Source organism: Ostrea edulis, chromosome 3 (assembly GCF_947568905.1).
Source record: "Ostrea edulis chromosome 3, xbOstEdul1.1, whole genome shotgun sequence".
NCBI classification, from domain to species: domain Eukaryota; kingdom Metazoa; phylum Mollusca; class Bivalvia; order Ostreida; family Ostreidae; genus Ostrea; species Ostrea edulis.
In genome coordinates, this window is record NC_079166.1 from 30,293,567 (window position 1) to 30,314,097 (window position 20,531).

Below are 20,531 nucleotides of genomic sequence, written 5' to 3' on the forward strand. Positions count from 1 at the left end.
GAGGTGTAGTAGCACGCTTCAGGGTCTGTAATAAACACTTGCAAACGACGTAGCTGAAGTCTCTAGAGCGAACAAACGGTATAAAGTGAGGGGTGTCTGCGCACAACTAGCATTCACGTAGGGTTCGACTTCTACATGGTTAATTATTTACAAAACTGATTCTTCCAATCTCTGTTATACCGAATTATTATTCATCGCCAGTCGTAGGTTTTCCTCTCCAACATTTGTAGTAAATCTCCCTGAGGAACCGATGTTACTCAGACGTTTTTGTTTTTGCAAAACGAAACCATATCCAACCTCTAATGGAATAGTTTTCCAAGAAAAAAAATATTCAATACGCATTAATATGGGTACTATGTTGTGTAATGCAATATATATACTCCTAAAAGTAATTGCATATTAAGACCCACGGGACCACGCTGGTAGCAATATTCTTGCCATTCGTCTGTAGAGGTCGTAAGCAAAATATTAATTTACACTCAGTGGTTGGTCGTTCTTAATTTCTCCCATTATGGATTTAAAAAGATATACAAATAATACACTGCACGAATAAGAATTTTGACTGCGGATAACTCCGTTTACCTGATCAGGATATAGGGCTCACGGCGGGTGTGACCGGTCAACAGGGGATGCTTACTCCTCCTAGGCACCTGATCCCACCTCTGGTGTGCCCAGGGTTCCGTATTTGCCCAACTATATATTTTGTATTGCTTGTAGGAGTTATGAGATTGATCACTGTTCGTTATCTTCATCTTGCATATGCTAATTTATTATTACAATCCAATATGTGATATTCAGCAACTGAGCCAAAGGAGTAATGTTTGCCCAACTATCTATTTTGTATTGCTTATAGGAGTTATGAGATTAATCACTGTTCGTTATCTTCACCTTGCATCTGCCAGTCTGTATCCCCGACTTCAAGGACAGAGAACCATTCTTAGTCATCTATATAATACATTTCTTAATATATATATCGAGTCTTTATTTGATCTCTGCATGAGATAGGAGCTTTCTATAAAACTGCATCGCAATGCCGTAAAAATATAACCAGAAAGAGAACAGATTACGGATTAGAAGGGCTCTTTCGGTAAAGTCTAATTGATTTTTATCTCAATTTCACCCCCAACATTAAATGAAAATACAGGGAAGTAAGCATCCCCAACTTTAAGGTTTCATAAATGGTCTCGCGTTTGTTTGCTCCCTAAGTAGTGTATCTCTTAGATTCAAACATAAATTTTGAAGTGGATATCAATGCACAAATGATCAACTATTCATTCCTACACCCTGCAGTACGAATATAATTAGGTATTTGTGTGTTGATTAGATTAGAATATTTATTTACCTTTCTATTACATGTATTCCTCTTCATTATATAGAATAAATGTTATACCCCTAATCATACGACAGTTCTTCTGTCGCGATTGGTTATTTTTTTTTTTTACATTTAGTTATAGAAACCATTTCCCTATAGGATTGATTATAACAAAGGTACAATTATTTAAGTATTTGGATATTTATAGTTTAACCATTTATCACACGAAGAAAGCAAATGCTGTCTTTAATGACTATATAATGCGTGTACAATTAATCCATAATCGTGCGCAAAATTATAATAGTGAAGAATAGACAATTTTTGTCCATCTATTTTCAATGCGTCAAATTCCAATATAAGATATTCATCCATTCAAATGATATATTATAAAATGTAGATGTTCTTTTAACCACAGTCTTTTACTCGTGGACAGTCTTCCAAACATTCCAGATACGGGAGTGATAAGACCGTTTCTAAAACATCTTCGTTATAAATGCGTATACATATAATGTACATGTACATATTTTTCCTCTGATGTAGCCCTATCTCTGATGTAACCCTATCTCTGATATAGCCCTATCTCTGACGTAGTCCTCTCTCTGATGTAGCCCTCTCTCTTATGTAGCCCTATATCTGATGTAGCCCTATCTCTGATGTAGCCCTGTCTCTGATTTAGCCTTATCTCTGATATAGCCCTATCTCTGATGTATCCCTCTCTCTGATATAGCCCTATCTCTGACGTAGCTCTCTCTCTCTCTCTCTCTCTCTCTCTCTCTCTCTCTCTCTCTCTCTCTCTCTCTCTCTGATGTAGTCCTATCTCTGATGTAGACCTATCTCTGATATAGCCCTATCTCTGACGTAGCCCTCTCTCCGATGTAGTCCTGTTTCTTATGTAGCCCTGTCTCTGACGTAGCCCTATCTCTGATGTAACCCTATCTCTGATGTAGTCCTATCTCTGATGTAGCCCTATCTCTGATGTAGTCCTATCTTTGATGTAGCCCTATCTCTGATGTAGCCCTATCTCTGAAGTAGCCCTATCTCTGATGTAGTCCTATCTCTGATGTAACCCTCTCTCTGATATAGCCTTATCTCTGACGTAGCCCTCTCTCTGATGTAGTCCTATCTCTGATGTAGACCTATCTCTTATGTAGCCCTATCCGGTTTTTTATGGTGACGTTTTCGGGATAGAGCTGCAATTCCATAGGATATCCGTAATGATGCAAAATAATTTGATGAATAACCGATTATAAGCTCTCTGTATTAGTCCCAAATGTTAATTACACCAAAACGAGTACCAAATTTTTGCTTGGGCATGTCTAATAAAGGTGTTTTTCATTAAAAATCATGTACATCGTACAAAATTCTTCATCTGTTCTGGCATGCTTGTTATCGCGAGATATCGTAGGTGGATCTACTGAAAAACCTAAACATTGACAATCTGTTCGAAAATGTAGTTACTCGAGCCAATCCGACAAATAAAGGAAAATTACATGGTTGTAGAGAGAATTTACACTCTGCTGTTCGTTTTTTTTTTTTAATTTGATATTAAATCTAAACCTTTTTAATACCGATGAAATAGCTTTCTCCTCCGTACTTGTCCATTGATGTAAATACTACCTTATATGGCATATGCAAATAACTTGACAATCGGAAATTGAAATTTCAGTACATCAAACATGGCGCAGAAATATGTATCGAGAAATTAGAATATCTCGAAATTGTTGAAAACGGTAGAATAGAGCTTCACGAATCGTAAGTTGCCGGTTGCTAATTTATATATTGACTAAGAAACAGAATATCATTCTATTTACGTAGAATGATCGAAAATGTTGCTGGAGTGAATCACTCACACATTTGCACCATTATGGAGATCCGAAGGAGTTGTACCCCCCCCCCCCTAAAAAATCGGAGAGGGCTACATTATTGCAACTAGACACGCATATACAGATGATGTGGCTTAAGAAATACATGTCACGCATTTTATAGGTGACGTGGATAGACCATAAAAATATGATACTTACCCTAGATATGAGACGAATAATACGAGACGAGAGAATCACAATAGAGAGACCCTTCATCAGCGACTGGAACCTTTTTATTCACGAGTGGAGCTCTCTGATGCAGGAACATATATGTGTCAGGTCAACACTGTCCCGGTCAAAAGCAAATATATCGTGCTTTCTGTACACGGTAAGCTAATAGAGCAACGTGCTCGGTCGTCCAGAGAACGCTAGATGTAGTATAATGTCGTGGATATTGAGGAATTATATTTGAGTATTGCTGTCATCCTTTCATTTGATAGTGCTTTATTATGTTTGTATATATTATGGTAATACCAAGTAAGGGTATGAGTAATGTAAAGAGGTATCATATCCAATATGTCTACAGCGAAAAATTTGAACTTGGATACATTGCCTCCTTATCAAATGGATGGGTATATTGTATATACGAAAACTTAACTACGGTTTAGTTTTGTAGTAATTGTTTTATTATTGAAGAACCACCTGCTATCATTCCTGGAATGTCCAGCCCACAACAAGTCATCGCTAAAGAAGGGAAAACAGTTCAGCTCGTCTGTAATGTGACAGGGGTTCCCGCGCCTACAGTGACGTGGTACAGGAAGTCCAATCCCAACAGAAAGCACATCAACATGGAAGGTATGAACTGAAATGAGCTTCCAGTCTCAGCTTTCGCCCCCCAGGGGCCGTGGCCATACAACACGGACTATCTCACTTTTGATACCAGTTTCATCTTTTCTCAATGTGCATGTATATTCCTTCTATAAAAGTAAATCTAGGATCAAAAGTAAGCTCGTCTATGATCCCCGTATTAGCTTAATAAAATTGATAAGTTTAATTGTGATTTGATGACCATTCTCACAATTTTATAATAAAAATAGAGCGCGTAGTCTAATACTGTGCATATAATTCAGACCGTTCCAGAATGCTTTTCACATTTTCCACTAACATCAACAGCTTTTAAACTCTTGTTTCAAATTCATGGTTTTCATTTAATATATTTGCTTACATAAAAGCTATTCCATACGGGGTGTTGTCGTTTCATTAACTTGTATCCAAACCTTTTTATTTATTTCAAGGAACATCATTATCATTATGTTTAATTATGACATTCATGGTTTACAGAACACGTCTCTCGTGTGTCTTGTATAGATAAAGACCTTGCCTCATCTACTGTTTCTTTATAAACTTTTATATTAAATATAGATATTCGTGTTATGATTTAAAGTAAATCTAGCAAATAAGCTACAATAGTTATTCTATAATTCATTCCAAATGTCTTGAATGTACATGATGAAATTTAACATAAAATGCTCAGATGTGAATATGACTTGTGGGAGGAATACATTACCTCTACATTACCAGAAATAAGATATTTCATCTCGATTTCAGATGTACGTTTAACATGTACATGCATAAGGTGCTGGCTAATGGTAGTGATAATGTATACTATATTTAGACATGGTAATGTCACGGTAATTTTGATATAGTGGTAAGTTAATGCAACCTCACCTCATGTGTTAGTAATGAAAACGAGTTGTGCAAAGTTCCTACTACCTCTACAAATATATTCTTGTTGCACATGACACAATGCACTGAGCACTAGGTTTCGATCGTTGTTTTTCACTCCATTTACCCCTCAAGGTGAAAAAAGAAAATTCCGAAAAGTTATTGGACACCGCCAATTATTTCCTAACAAATGATTTACCTACTGCAAAAATTGTAAAAGGAGTTCCGGAAACCGGGTTTTTCTATAGAAAAACGTTCTTTGTCAACCTCCATTTGGTCTTAAGGGTGAAAATGTAAATTCCGAAACCTTATTGCACATCTACAGGACACCACAGCCATCTTCCAAAAGGTATTATTGTGTAAAATGTATGAGGAGTCCATGTCCTTGTTGTTTTTACCCCCAGTTTGCCCCGGATAAAATTGAATATTCAGTAACCTTATTGTACATCTACAGGACACCACCTATCATATTCCAAAACATTAAATGGTTGCTGCTTAAGATAAAAGAGGAGTTTGAAGAAGAAGCGTAACATATGGACGAACGAGGAGAATAGCAATATACCCGAACTTTCCTTAGAAAGTGCATGTATAAAAAGTATTGTATGACGATAGTACCCTTTCTACTTACAGTGATTGGGTATAACGGGACGGTTCTTCAAATACGGAACATCAGCCGTTCTTATGATGACGTTTACGGATGTGTCGCTAATAATGGAGTGGAACCGCCCGCTAGCCGAGAAATTACTGTATCAGTACAGTGTGGGTAAAAATAAATCTGAATTTCCAATAATTCATTATTTCATGAAGATTATAAATAACCCAAAGGTTTTAAATTTGAAAAAAAAATCACTAGATATTCCTTAGTTATAGTGTTTTGTTTTGATGATCTTAACGATATAAGGTCTTATGTCATACTGTCATTTAATTGTGTTTTATTGTCCTTTATTCCTGCATCCTTCTTCTTTCCCTTGCAAAGCTTCTTAGAGTAGGTTACTTTATATAAGGCGCTTTATGAATTTTATTCTTATGTAATTATATTTCCAAAACATATATTGTAATCATTGGTATGATTTGCATGTTTGTTGATGTGTATTGTAATTTTAGTTCCTCCAGAGGTACACGTACAAAACAGGAAAATACAACAAAAACGCGGTAAAGAAACAATACTGGACTGCCGAGTGACAGCGAATCCTCAACAAAACAGTGCATGGACGAAAAACGGCATCACGATTGAAAATGATGAAAAGTTTGAAATTGATCTATATCGAAACTACAGAAACACTTTGACTTTGAGTTTAAAGATATCCGACATCCAAAATTCTGACTACGGAGCTTATCGCTGTGAGGCACAAAACGAACTTGGTCGTGATTTTCAAGATACATATCTTCTCGGTAAGAACTTTGGTAATTATAGATAAGAAGATGAAATGAGTGACATAGAAGAAGTCTAGTTGAAATTTGCACAAGTAGTATTTTCTAAATATTATTCATATTGATGTTTTCAATCTGTCGCCTATAAGAGGAAAGGGATACCGGTAACATTAGCATATTGATTAAGGCGTTCGCTTTGCAAACGTGAGCCCCGGGTTTGACTCGATATCCTGGGAGCCCGTCAAACCAATAACTTATAACATAGGTAGAGACTGTTCCTTCACCAACTGTCCAGCATTAGAAGAGAAAGTCACCCGTCTTTCGGATAGGATCTTTAAAACGAAGGTCATGTGTCGCGGTAGGCGTTAGCATGATAACGAATCCTCAATGACATGGTCCCAAGCACCAGGCATAGATCGAAATAGGCAATTCGTGTAATGTTGGTATCATCTCTACTGGATTGAAACATTCTGGAACAGAAAAGAAAGCTCCAAATAAACACACAAAGTATGAAAGGAAAGCGCCATAGATAATCAAAATAACTTTCATTTTTGTAAATACATGAGTGTTATGAACTGTGATAATTTCAACTGCATGCTTCACGTTAACGTTAGGAACATGGAAATTATGCCAGCACAAAGTGTTGCCGGTTCATACCTCGTGTATTTTCAAAATGAAATGATATTTCTATTTTTACATTTTCCGTTTCTGTCAGAATACACAGCCGTTAACATTGACACACTATATCGAATTTTATCAAAATTGATACGTGCTTTGTTCACATCTGCAGTACATTCATTAGGAAAAGGTTATCATTACAATTGTAAAGATGTCAAATACAGCTCAGTTAATGCTACCCGAGAAAAATCAGTGCTATCATAAATGTACTCCTGTGCACTTCGCACCATATGACGTCACAATCAAAAGGTACGTCACATTTTACATGTTCTGATGGTTGTATCGCGGGGAAAGTGTTATAATATTTTGTCGTTATTTACTATTGCTATACCCCTATAAAACAGTTCCTATATAACTCCTTACAAAACAAGTCCAGCAATTCGACTGTTCTGGCGAATGTTGGACCTGGAACTGTTAAAATCGACTGTTAAAAAAGACTGTTGACCGATGACGTCATATGGCGCTAATTCGAGTTATCTTTTCGTGCCGTTTGGATAAAGAGAAATGGCGGATGCACATTTTGCGACAGCAACGGGAGATGAAATTCAATTAATTCTTCAAAGTAGGGACAGCAAGAACATAAAAAATATCTTTTCATCATTTTCTAGAATCAATTGTATAAGATTAATTTACTTATTTTTATTTTATTCGTGTTAAAGCTGTTATCCACAAGTCACATGATTCTTGGCTTGCTGATTTGTTTACGTAATGGCGAGGTTCACTGATTTGACTGATGATGAAATACGGAATTTATTCTAATAGATGAAAAGCAGAGCAGATACACGAAAAATATAATTATCAATTAGGATAATGAGTATGTTTTCTGTTAAACTAATGGAATCGGTGATAAATGTACGCAATCACACTGTCGATCCGTTTAAAGTCAACAAACCATGTGCAATGTAAAATCAACCTAAAAATGAAGGTGTATAACAAAATAGTTATTAACTGGGTCCTCGGACAACAGTTGTTTTGTTTGACCCTCGAACATATCAGTTGCCCTCAGCCTACGGCTTCGGGCAACAGACCCGTTCTCGGGTCAAACAAAACAGCTGTTGTCCTCGAACCCAGTCAATAACTGTATACTGTTATCAAGTGATAAGCTGTATACGTGAAAACATTTCTTGTGAAATGATTGTATAGATTATTCCTTTATGATATCAAATCATTCTCCATTTCTAATATATAGTATGCACGAAGGTGATATTCCTATTATATTGTGAACTTGAAATCGCCCTTAATCTGAATGACTGATGCGTTTAAAAATTCCCCCATGTGCATAAATAATCTCGTACTACAGAAACAGTGGCAAAGTTCAGGTTCAACTATTATAAAAAAAAAACTATATGAATTTTTCTGAAATATAATCTAGATATATTTATGCGTTTGAAAAGTGCGGGGAACAATTTCTGTTTTCTGTATTAACTGTATGATATGTATAGGAATGTGGACAACCCCGATAATTCGCTTATGACTGTTGATATGTTGTTAAATTACAGCATGGTTAGTTTGAGTATGCATTTGTTCCCAACACTTTTCATGTTAAGGATTTTTATTTTTTCTGAGCATATCAATAAAAATTCAGCTGGTTAACCGCATGAACCTGAACTTTTGTTCACAAGTAATGCCGTTAGCTGATTTCCAAAAATAAAGTTTTACGTGATATTCAACTGACGTCACGGAAAATTACCATGAGGGGAATTTACGGTAGCTCAGTCACAGTCGACATATGGGTTGTGTCGTTTCGGTGTTTAAAGGTAACAAGTGTAATTATACCTGTAAATTTTAGGTACAATTTCACCCCATGATTATTGTGCATTTTACTATGGAAATCCTTAACCTAGTTGCGAAGGCAAAATCATTGAAAATGTGAATATTAGTCACTTGAAGTGTACGGTTAATTTCCAGTAAAGACAGATCGTAAACCCCCAAAATTGCTTCCTCCTAAAACATGATTCGAGTTCATAACATGGTATGTCATGGGATCTCATTGTTTACGTTTTGCTGCTCACCTGATAAGAACAGTCGTGACTTTGTGTGTAATTTTTGCAACAGATGGACCGTCAGACAAACGTATTCAACTTAGCGGAGGTACATACATGTATAATGATACTGAGCAAAGATGCACACAATGCCTAAAACTTTTTTATGCACACTTTGCTAAATTCTCTTCCCTACTCATAATCTAAGTTACGTTGAGTAATTATTGAACACCTGTTAAGTAAAATGGGGCAATAATTAAACATTGATTATAACCATGTCCAGAGTTAAAGCCAAATATTTCAGCACCCACAACTCCAAATACCACCAAGAGGACCACAGCACCCAGTAATCAGCACATCTTCCAGTGAATAAATAAAAAATAAGAAATAAACCAATAACGCCCAGAAAAGACTATCAAAGCAGTAAGTTAAAATTCATCTGTTCCTACCTCAACAGAAATAAAACTAATTTTACAATGACTGAAAATGTGAAGGCATGTTTTCAATTTGACGAAACAGAATGGAGTTGTACACTACGATTGAAAACGATTTAAACTGGAAATCACTGTCACAATATCGGTACTTTAGAATTAGTAATACCTGTACAGTTCCTCTTTAGTGAGAGGCCGCAAACTTCCTTGGGAAGCATATGACAATCCTTCCCCCTAAATACGACCATCTCAGCATATAATGGTTGGCTGCAACACAGATGGCGAAAACCAAACCTTCTGTCAAAAACAGCTTCAAAACATCTGCAGTTCTCTGAATAATCGGGTCCCATATCTGAAAGGAAATTGCAAATAAAATCAGTATTGGCTATCATATATTATTTGTCAGCATTTAACACACTTGTCATAATTTTTAATTAGAAGCAGAATAAATATTTTCCGTATTTCGTCTCTTTGTTTTTGTTTGCATGCTATATCTAATAACGCAACGATAAACAGTGAAATTGTACACGCATACAGTGTCCAACTATCTATTTTGTATTGCTTGTAGGAGTTATGAGATTGATCACTGTTCGTTATCTTCACCTTGCAACGTACCATGACGCCATGATTCCATTTGTGATTGTATTATCTGGATTTATTTGAATGTTAACCAACTGATTTAACCCTATATTCAACCTCAAAGAGTCATAGGTAGTCAATGTCAGGCTGTCGCTACGAATAAAATGACACAGTTCTTGGATCAGGTGTCCCTGTGTTCTCCTGACCAGCACCCTTCCAATGCATGTCTGAATTTGTCATTACTCTGTCATTAGCGGAAGATACCTGGAAATTTCGCACTCAAGATTTGGATGTCAATACCCTTTTTAAAGCTGAAAGAAATACAATTAAGAATTATTGGTTTATGTTTTACGGTAGCTTATCACACTAAAAAAAATAATGGCTCGTTAAAAGACCTTTTATAAAGTATGGTTTCACCATCGAAAGAGTGATACAAGGTCTGATGTATTTTGTATGATTTTTTTATGATTTATCCTGGAAGGATAAAAAAGGTCATTTGTTTGCAAATCAGATACTCTAGCGTCCGTATTTTGTTGTGATTTGATGCATAATATGAATATCTAAGAAAATATTTAAAAACGACTCAGATAGACGTTATGATTTTTTTTTTAAAATACAAAAATGTTTATGAAAATTTAAAACGTTATTTGCTAACATTTTTTTTAAGTCTATGGATCAAATCTTCAAAAAACATGTCAGTTAGAGAAAAGATACGGTCGAAATTCAGAAATGTTACGATTTTTCAAATTTAAACCAAGCCCGATCGGTATTATAAAAAAAGTAGACATAGAGAAAGTGTAACCAGAAAATTACATTGTGTTGATGTAAAATGGTTTACAAATTAAACGAATTCATAAAGGAAACCAATGTCTTGATAAACAATGCATACAATTAGCAAAAATATGATTATTTTCGTAGTTTCTATCAATTTTGTTCAGGATCAGTATTCTTTCTCTCGTTTGAATATAGTGATTATATCTGAAATTTGGTCGTTTCCTTTCAATTTCTTTTGATAATACATTTCTTCGATATATCTCCTTTCTAACTGACACGTTTTTGAAGATTTTATCCGTAGCTTTATCAATATCAATGAATGGCGTTTTCAATTTTCATAAATATTCTTTTCTAAAATATTAGAACGTTTATATCTGAATCTTTTAGGCATGTTTTATTAGATATTCATATCATGCACCAAATTACATCGACATTTTGACTCTATAATCTCTTAATTGCAAACAAAACACTTTTTTATCCCTCCAGGAAAAATCATATAGAATTCAAATAAAATACATCATAACTTGTATCATTCTGTCGATGGTGAAATCATACTTCACAAGAGGTGTTTTAACGAGCCATTAATTTAAATTTTAGCGTAATGAACTACCATAAAGGAAAATTATGCTTCATGGTAATAAGGGGTAGTTTTGCACGAAAGTATTGGTCAAATTTATTTAAAGATATGGATGTTCAATATTTGAAGTGCCATTTGGAAAGGGATTACATACATGTTCAGAAATGAATGGAATATCTATTATGCATTGCGAGTGTAACAGAGTGCATAATGAAAAAAAAAGATATACATCGTGTAAGTGTCAGACTGTCAGCATTATGCCTAGTATATAAATGGGGACAAATGCTATAGAAATTCAGGTTAAAACATACAGGGTCCAGCGAAAATGTTGTAACTGTGAGGGAAATTGAATGGCCCCAGATTTAAAGTAGAATTCAAATGTTTCTTCATGATAAACAGTGTCTAAATCTCATTGCATGGTATTGTGATGGAGTGTTGATTTAGTCGAAATTAGAGAAAATCTAGGCATGAATGGGTCGCATGTCCATCAACTCGTAGCACACCAGCACCATCATGTATGGATCATAAGTAATTTATGGTCATAAGCTACTAACTAAGAGTATATAAGATAAATGAAAAATTTGGGTGATTTTTCAACAGCCTGTCATAACCAGATATTGATTGATGTTAACCACCTACCCCTTCCCCCTTATTTGGCCCAAACACACATTTCATTTTTATTTCTTTTACCTTATGAACAAAATAACTCAAACTACGGTAATATATTCAATTATTGCGATAATACAATAATATAATATGGGCTTTTTTAACAGATTGTGTTCTCTTTTCATAGAAAGGTATTTTTATAAACATGATAAAATCTTGGAAAATAGCCACCGCACCAGTGGCCATGAATGCCTAGTCTGATTAAAACCACCATCCCCTTTTCATTGTACACTTAATTGACCAAATTCACCCGTTCTCATACTAGTGCGTCAGGTAAAGAGAGAGAAAAAGGGAGGGGGCAGTCAGACTGATTAATGCCGGGCCAGGACAGATTAATTGATGTCAGATAAGTTTAGCTCTCAATAAACAATAGGGTGTTATACACTTGGTTTAGATATTATAAAATATGAATATTTTCTTTCATGAAACGACAAATCATGGCACGAAATCGCGGTTAATATATTAATCGTGATTTTTTCATAACATGACATAACCGCGAACATTATTTTTTCTCTCCGTCTAGTCGGCCTATGTGGCTACATCAACTTGCATGTTATACAGGATACATGATCATTTAGGGCCATACTGCAACAGGAGATCCAGTGCATCTTCTTCATCTGACATCAGGTCGTTTTCAAGATGTAAAATACATTACAAGTGTTCGCTGTGTTGTTTTCGTAGAAACGGAAACACGTGTGTTGCCCGTGTATACTTTCAGAAAACCCCGCGGCCGCGATCCGGATCACGGAAAAAAGTACAGTTGCGGACTGATCTTTTTTGTTTTCTTTGTTTGGCAGAAAAAATTATTACTCTTCCGAACAAATATTACAAAACGTTTATATCTGAATTTGAAGTATTTTATTATCATATGAAGTTACAAGTAGGTGGTGTACACGTAACTCTTATATACCATTAATGGTTTTGTACTTTTTTTTAAACAAAAAGGAAGAGAATACCTGCTGATTATTTCATACATATGCACTGTATATTGGTTTAGTGTATGAAAAAGTATTCAATTACAATACAAATAGTTTTCACTACTTTATTGTGCGACGCGCGTCGATCGCTTTCAGCAACGACGTTTTGTTGCTAATTTTAAAGAAAACCATTCAGCATGTCCCAAATTAATTTTATCGTAATATAAAACTATACTACTCAAAATTTGATAAGGATCACTAGGTTATATGTGTGTAATTTACCACTAACATAACAAAAGACATAAATTTGACTCAGAAACGTGTTTACTCAGGTTACGAATAAAAATTCATGAACGGCATGAACTTTTATCAATACGGAATGCTTGAAATCTGATAACAACACCAAAAGGCATTTCATTACAAGAATTTAACAGCAAACCAGAGAAAGAATTACACAGTTTTTGTTGGGATAGTCCATTATTACACTTAGTCGATGAAGTGTCAGTACCGAGTATGGCCTCCACTTGCATCAATGACGGCTTGACAACGTCAAGCCATGCTGTCAATAAGCACCCGGATGTTTCCAATGGGAAGGTTGTTCCACTCTTCCACGAGGGCGTTTTCGAGCTCTGCCAAAGTCGTGGGTTGTGCTCTACGGCGTGAAAGGGCAACCTGCAGCATGTTCCATACATGCTCATTCGGGTTCAAGTCCGGCGAGCGCGCTGGCCAGTCCATACGGACAATTGTCTCCTGCTGAAGGTACTGCTCCACCACCCTGGTGCGATGAGGACGGGCGTTATCATCCATCAGGATGAAGTCAGGGCCAACAACACCAGCGTAGGGTCTGACGTAAACATCGAGGATCGCATCCCGGTACCGCACCCCCGTCATTGTTTCTCTCTCCAGGACATGAAGATATGTTCTTCCATCCCTGCTGATTCCACCCCAGACCATGATGGGACCACAACCATAACGGTCATGTTCACGGATGTTGGCATCATGGAAACGTTCACGTTGTCGTCGTCACACTCGGTGCCTCCTGTCTGTAAAGTCCAAACAATACCTGGACTCATCGGTGAACAGAACTTGAACCCAATCGTTCTGTGTCCAAGTGACATGATCTTCAGCCCAGTCCAATCGCTCCCGCCGGTGTCGAACAGTCAAAGGGACTCGAACACATGCCCTTCTCAAGTTGAGACCTGCATTGTGAAACCGATTCCGTATCGTCTGAGTGGACACGTTCACCCCCAAGGCGTTCAGGAGGTCGTTACGTAGGCTGGTTGCTGTCCAGAAGGGATGGTGTCGTGCCTAAAGAGCCACAAAATGGTCTTGGTGTTGGGTTGTCGACCTCTGACGACCACCAGCATGTCGGTGTGCTGCTGTACCACATGTTTGCTGTCGTTTCCAGGTCCTGTTTACAACGCTCGGGCTGACGTTTAGTGCATTTGCAACGTCACGTTGTGAATAGCCAGCGTCAAGCATTCCAATACATCTGCCCAGTTGTTCTGTCGTCAGGTGACGCCTTACACGTTGAGGGGGCATTGTGTTGATAAACGTAGTGTAAACACTCAAGTGAGGTTGAAATTTTAAAAAGAATCAGACACCGATGCTTGAGTGAAAATCGTGCAATGGTATCAAAAGCATAAACTGTGATGAGAAACGCATTTCCCATGGCATGAAATGCGCGTGCAAGTTTGTTGAAGACGTTTTTGATTTCACTTGGACACAATATTGCCAGTATTGCAGTTATTAATTTTTTAAACATAAAAATATCTATGATCCTTATCAAATTTTGAGTAGTATATTAAGAATTATAACACGAATAAGGGTCCATCAAAAACAAAATGCCCTCTACTTTTCCAGGCTGTATTTATTTTTCCCTATTTCCATATATGAATGTAGGTATAGCGCCGATCTGTTTAAACATTGAGAAATAAAATCGTAAGAAAAAGTACATGTGCAAAAAATGTTATTTTCTTACAATTTGTATATGTACTGAAAGCAGGGGCTTCCAAAAATAAAAAAAAATATAGTGCATTCATACGGAAAATAAAAAAAAACTCGTATCGAGGGGGAAAATTACCTTGCGACAAAGCGTTGCGTCATATTTATGCCTCGTTCACACGAAGAATGTGATTTGCATTAAACGTAAGTTAATTCGAATTAAATCTGAACTGCGTTCACACGGAGATTTTAATGCGCATTAGTTTACTTCGAATTAAAATTGACGTCGCGATTTAATGCGAATTAAATTGACTTCGCATTAGCTCCGTGTGAACGCTAAGCGAAGATAATTCGAATTAAATGTAGACGCATGCGTAATGGCAAATTTGGGTCACATGCATCATATCCGTGGTCAGCTATATATATCAATGTTAGTTTTGAGCGAAAAACTAATCAAAATGATATTAATTACTAAAATACATGTACAAACAGCATGTCATTAGATAATGTCAGATGTAAATATGTGCTCTGCATGGGCATACTGAGTAATACAATATGGAAAGAATTGCTTTTAAATAAGACAAAAATGTTTCGATGATTTTCTCTTTTACATTTTAACAAATATGCCGCTTGATCATTGTTGAATTTCTTTATACCATATGACGTCATATATAGTAGACTTACAGTGTATAATACGTATTAGTAAAAAAAAAATACGTCACAACAGTAGTCAGCGGAATGGTGAAAGAAACGTTCCGATGTTTTAACTGGGCTTTTATAAAGAAGCAATATAGTGTTTAAAGTGAATGCTGGGAACATATAAAAACAAACACGACAAAACTCCTTGTATGTAGATATGTTGCATGTACATGGTTAAAAGATATAAAGTGTTTTGAACAATGAATTCTGTATCTACACAATATTCATTAAAATATCTATAAAATAATTTTCAATGATATAGTCTATATTCTTTTATTCATTGTGCGCACCTTTTGATTTAGAAATGCAATCGAATTTAATGCGCATTAGTTTACTTCGCATTAAATATTACCGCTGTGTGAACGCTATTTAATTCGAATTAATTTAATGTGCAGTATTTTACTTCGCATCAAATTAATGCGAAGTAAAATTTAATACGCATTCGTGTGAACGAGGCATTAGACGAAGCCATCTTTCACTTTAAATGATTTTATTATTTCAGTGACTTTATCTACTTAACTGATTTTTACATCGTTGAAAAATATATAAGATTTCCCAAAATATTATGTGTACATCACATATCTTATGATCGTAGTTTCAAAGATTTAGAGGCACTTCCTCTGCGTTGTACTGTTTCTACGCGACACCGGTCAAATTGACCGGTACGGTAGAGAAAGGGTTAAAGTAGATATTAGTCTTTCTGTTCATAGTGTGTCCTAGAAAACGTTATATTTCATGCTTAATGAAAATATATTAATAATTGTTATTACCAGCGTATATGTCTCTTTTTTCTGTAGTCATGTTTTAATCGTCTAAATGAGTGCTTTTTCCACAGGCATGCTAATAGTATGTACAGGTTTGTCTACAATCACACAATGCGCCTTTATATACCATATTTACAAATTATATATGTGTACGTTTAATTCTTATTTCAGTTTGCTTATTTCAATTTCACTGTTCGTTATCTTCACCTCCCAAATATCACAGGTCTTATATTTGGTAAACTTTGTATTTGTAGCACCCAGTAAATTCACAATTGTCTACATGAATGGCTATGAACTATTAAATCCTCACATCATCTCTCACAACTAGATGAATACTATCATGATAAATATTAAAGTGCAGATTGGTTCATATGAGCATGACAGATGTGTATCATTGCAAGAAAGCGTTCGTATATCATTATACGAGGGACGATCAGGAAATAATGCAAAAAATGCTATTCCATAGATTTTCTTCTTCATTGGCGACCAAATTCAATTTCGCGCATGAGTAGACGCAGTGATTACCTGTATCTATCTGAAATATCTCTCTAAATGATTTATTCACTTATTCAAAAGTTACTTGCAAAAAAGGAAGGGTATTCGCACAGACTGACCATGCCATCTTTTGTGATATGAGAACTACATGTACATATTAACGGCAAACTGATAACTCAACAATATGACAAACGGGGTGATTTCATTTTCTCTATTCCATACTTATGTAGCAATATCCCATTGTCACATGCATGTGGTGTGTATATTTATGGTGTGGCAATGTCCCAGCTCATAAACGTGAAAATGTTCAGAGTGTTTTAAGAGAAGAAAATGTTGTTCAACTTCTTCGTCCCCATATTCTCAAAGTATTTGTGATTTTTTTTTTGTTTCGGAAGCAAATGTTATCTGGACGCCACTATACTTAACTCATTGCAGCTGGTAGTGTTGTTTATCATTGTCAAGAACGGCCTAACAATCGGTATGAAACACGCCAGACAGCATTTGACCCAATGATAGATTGTATTGGCAAACTAGATCGTTATAACGACCTTAGAATTTGCGAAATACTAACTTTAAACAGGACTGTTGATACTCCTGCATCAACAACTTCTTTGTCAGTAGCCTGTTTTGATTTAAAAACTGATCATACGCAGAACAAGATCTTGCATATCGAATCAGTTGAGATATATACACACCATATGCAGGTGATAATAAAATAGTGCTACATTAATATGCAAAGTTGACCGGTGGAGAAGCTGAAATCATCCCGTTTGTCATACAGTTGAGTTGTCAGTTTGCCGTTAATGTCTACTTTCAATAAAATATCTAATCATGAAGCAGAAGTGGACGACTTTGTGGTGTCTTTTATTTCGAGCCCACTGGGATATATCGAATCGACATATGGATGAAAGTTATTATTGTTAATCTTAGGAATCCATGGACTATTCTATTTTACATTTATTAGGTACTCGAATTCGTGGGTTTAAAATTTAGTTCCCATCACCAGATTTTAAATACAATTTGCTTCTAGTATATCAAATACAAGTGGGTCTCGAAAATTACTCCAAAAGTCGCAATGTCGTTGTATTTTAATGTGATGTGGTTTTTGGAAGTTCTGAACATGGACACGTCCAAACAGTTTAATAGTGATTGATACATATAAAAACTAACAAGTCTCAAGTTTCGCCGAGGCGTATTAGTACGACCATTGTTAATTTCTGGCAAATAAATCAAAAACTTATACGGTACCAATGTTGATGCACCACATGCACATTTCGACAAATAATGTATCTTCAGTGATGCTCAAGCCGAAACATTGAAAATCCGAAATAACAATCAACTTGCAAGTACTGGGAAAAAAACAGAGTGCCAAAGACTGGAGTCAGATTCATCTAAGGATCAGAGCTATTCATGAGGAAGAATGTCGAATGTAGAACGATTATACCATCTCTTTCTTAAAAGTAAATGTAAAAATGTAAAGAAGTATCAAATCAATAATCACTGGTATCTCTTGCTTTCACACAATATAACGTAGAGATCGCCTTTCAATATCAGATAATATATTAGGAATATGTGCGTCATGAAAAGAAAATGACACAAAAGAATATATTTTTATAAGTTACTTGTCTATTTGTAGGTGTAAATGGTCAACCTGAATGTTTTTCATCTGTACATGCTATTTCTATGATTGGAATATTTACAACTGTCTGTGTGCTGCTAAGGTGATTGTAGCTTCCTGAATTGGGAGAAATGGTGCAAAGTTATTGAACTGCAGATTCCATTAAATGGTGGATTTCACCGCTCAGAATGACTCGGCTTTAGCTCAAAGAAAACTAATCTATTAATTCGGAAAATGAGATCTAGAAACCCGTTAGATGATTTTTAGATGTTTCATTTTTTTTTCCAAATAATAAACAGCCATATTAGGAATTACTCGCACCTGTTCACGGACAATGGATGTCACGTGATATTGAGAGTTCGATCCTCTCTGCCCATGGACGTTGGAATATACTTAACACCATAATAGATCATGGAATCATTGAATGATTCAATAATTTTATTACTTTGTCAACTTGAAGAAACTTTCTGTATTGTATGTCCTTTGCCTTATTGACATATGCACCATAAAGAAAGCAAATGTTTTCTTATCATATGGGATAGATGACCCAATTCACCACTGTTTTATTTCTAATTAACTTACAGTTTGGCATTCATACACTGTAATCTTCATACTAATGTCATATATAAATCTGATTTGTTGGGCCAAAATACGAATAAACCTAAAAAGCTTTAATTTTGATACGTTATCGACTACTATGTACTTTCTTTAGTTTTGCCATGCCTGAAAGGAACAATGTATACGAACTGTTCAAGGGAAGTGCGAATGACGGCATTGATAGTAGATCTGAAGTTTATAGCATTTTGAAATCTACATAGTTTTTTTTTTTTTTTCACAATGACAATGTCCCAAGTAACAACGACTGAAAGGCAATCGTATACCTTTTCAAAATATCGTAACTAACTCAATAACTTTGATACTTACTCTACACTGAATTAAAGCACCAAGTTTTAAAACGCATTGGCAAATACAAGCATATTCTAAATACACATCTAAGTGACTATTAGAGGAAATTTACAATTATGCAAAACTTTATGACCATCACCAATAAGTATGTAAATCTATATTCCTTGAATACAATAAATTGAATGGTGTAATACGCACATTTAGAATTCAAAACCGAGAGGTTCGTTGGAGACCGGATTTTAATGTCATAAAACTTAATATTCCCGGAAATGAGAGAGTGTCATTCTTTCAATTATTGAGGATTGTAAAGAGCAAGCATTTTGACATGCGAAGGGAATGGTTTTGTTTTATCGGATGCTATAATGTAGCAAATGGCCGTGAACTGTTACATCATCAGCTACCATGAGTGTGGATTATAAATTTATGTCCATCGGGCTACTTCTTATTCACTGTTTTAAAATTCATAGCACACGGTAATTGAGTTTAAAAAAAAATTCCGATACCAAAATGTATAAACTAGCTTCTCTGAAATGTTTAGGCATTCATATTTTGTCGCATTTCATCTTTTTTTATCCTTTAAACATTGATGTGTTGCATTTCTGGTCGATGATTTGATGTGCATGTCTTTCAATTAAGAAATTTATATCACTGATCATGCACAATATTTAATTCTGCATTCAAAATTACCTAAGGATACATTATAGCCATGTCTATTTACACAAAGGTTTACACAATATAATATATACGAGAAGTTCATGGTTCATACGCTGACATAATGTTTCATTTGTTGAAGGTTATGTTCTCGGCGATGTATATTTGTTATTTATGACAAGAATGTAAGGACAATATTTGATATGTTTATAGTTTATAACAAAACTGAACTGAGTTGAGGTTTTGAAATCGGTGTTATATTTTGATTACTAGTACTGTAAATGTGTTTGACGTAATGCCCGAGACTGAATGCGATGCATAAACAAGTCAAATATGCATGGTACAATATTGCATTAGACGTCTAGAGCTGCAATCATCTTATTGTACAGATAATGTACACGTACAGTGTATATTTGAATCCCAGTAAACACGAGATGAAATGAGATATTGTTTGATTTGGTACAGAATATCTTTCAATTCCTGCACACAAGAGGTGACAAGAATACCGGAAACGGTACATAATACGCATGTCACAAACTTAAATCATGAGCTGTAGAACTGACACCGCCAGCATCAAGCTGCAACTTACTTTTTATCGTATGAATGGAAGATGAAGATAACGAACAGTGATCAATCCCAT

The 20,531-nt window shown here is 35.5% G+C and overlaps 1 protein-coding gene across 1 annotated transcript in view; it reads left to right on the top strand.

The window, feature by feature from the left end:
• The window catches only part of LOC125676568 (protein amalgam-like), a 35,516-nt gene extending 16,507 nt beyond the window's left edge, over positions 1-19,009 (top strand). The window contains 6 exon segments of the mRNA XM_056160440.1: positions 3,299-3,413; positions 3,416-3,502; positions 3,811-3,969; positions 5,470-5,598; positions 5,944-6,231; positions 18,353-19,009. Of these exon segments, the coding sequence (XP_056016415.1) occupies positions 3,299-3,413; positions 3,416-3,502; positions 3,811-3,969; positions 5,470-5,598; positions 5,944-6,231; positions 18,353-18,441 (867 nt within the window). The 3' untranslated portion in view covers positions 18,442-19,009.
• The last annotated feature ends 1,522 nt before the right edge of the window (positions 19,010-20,531 follow it).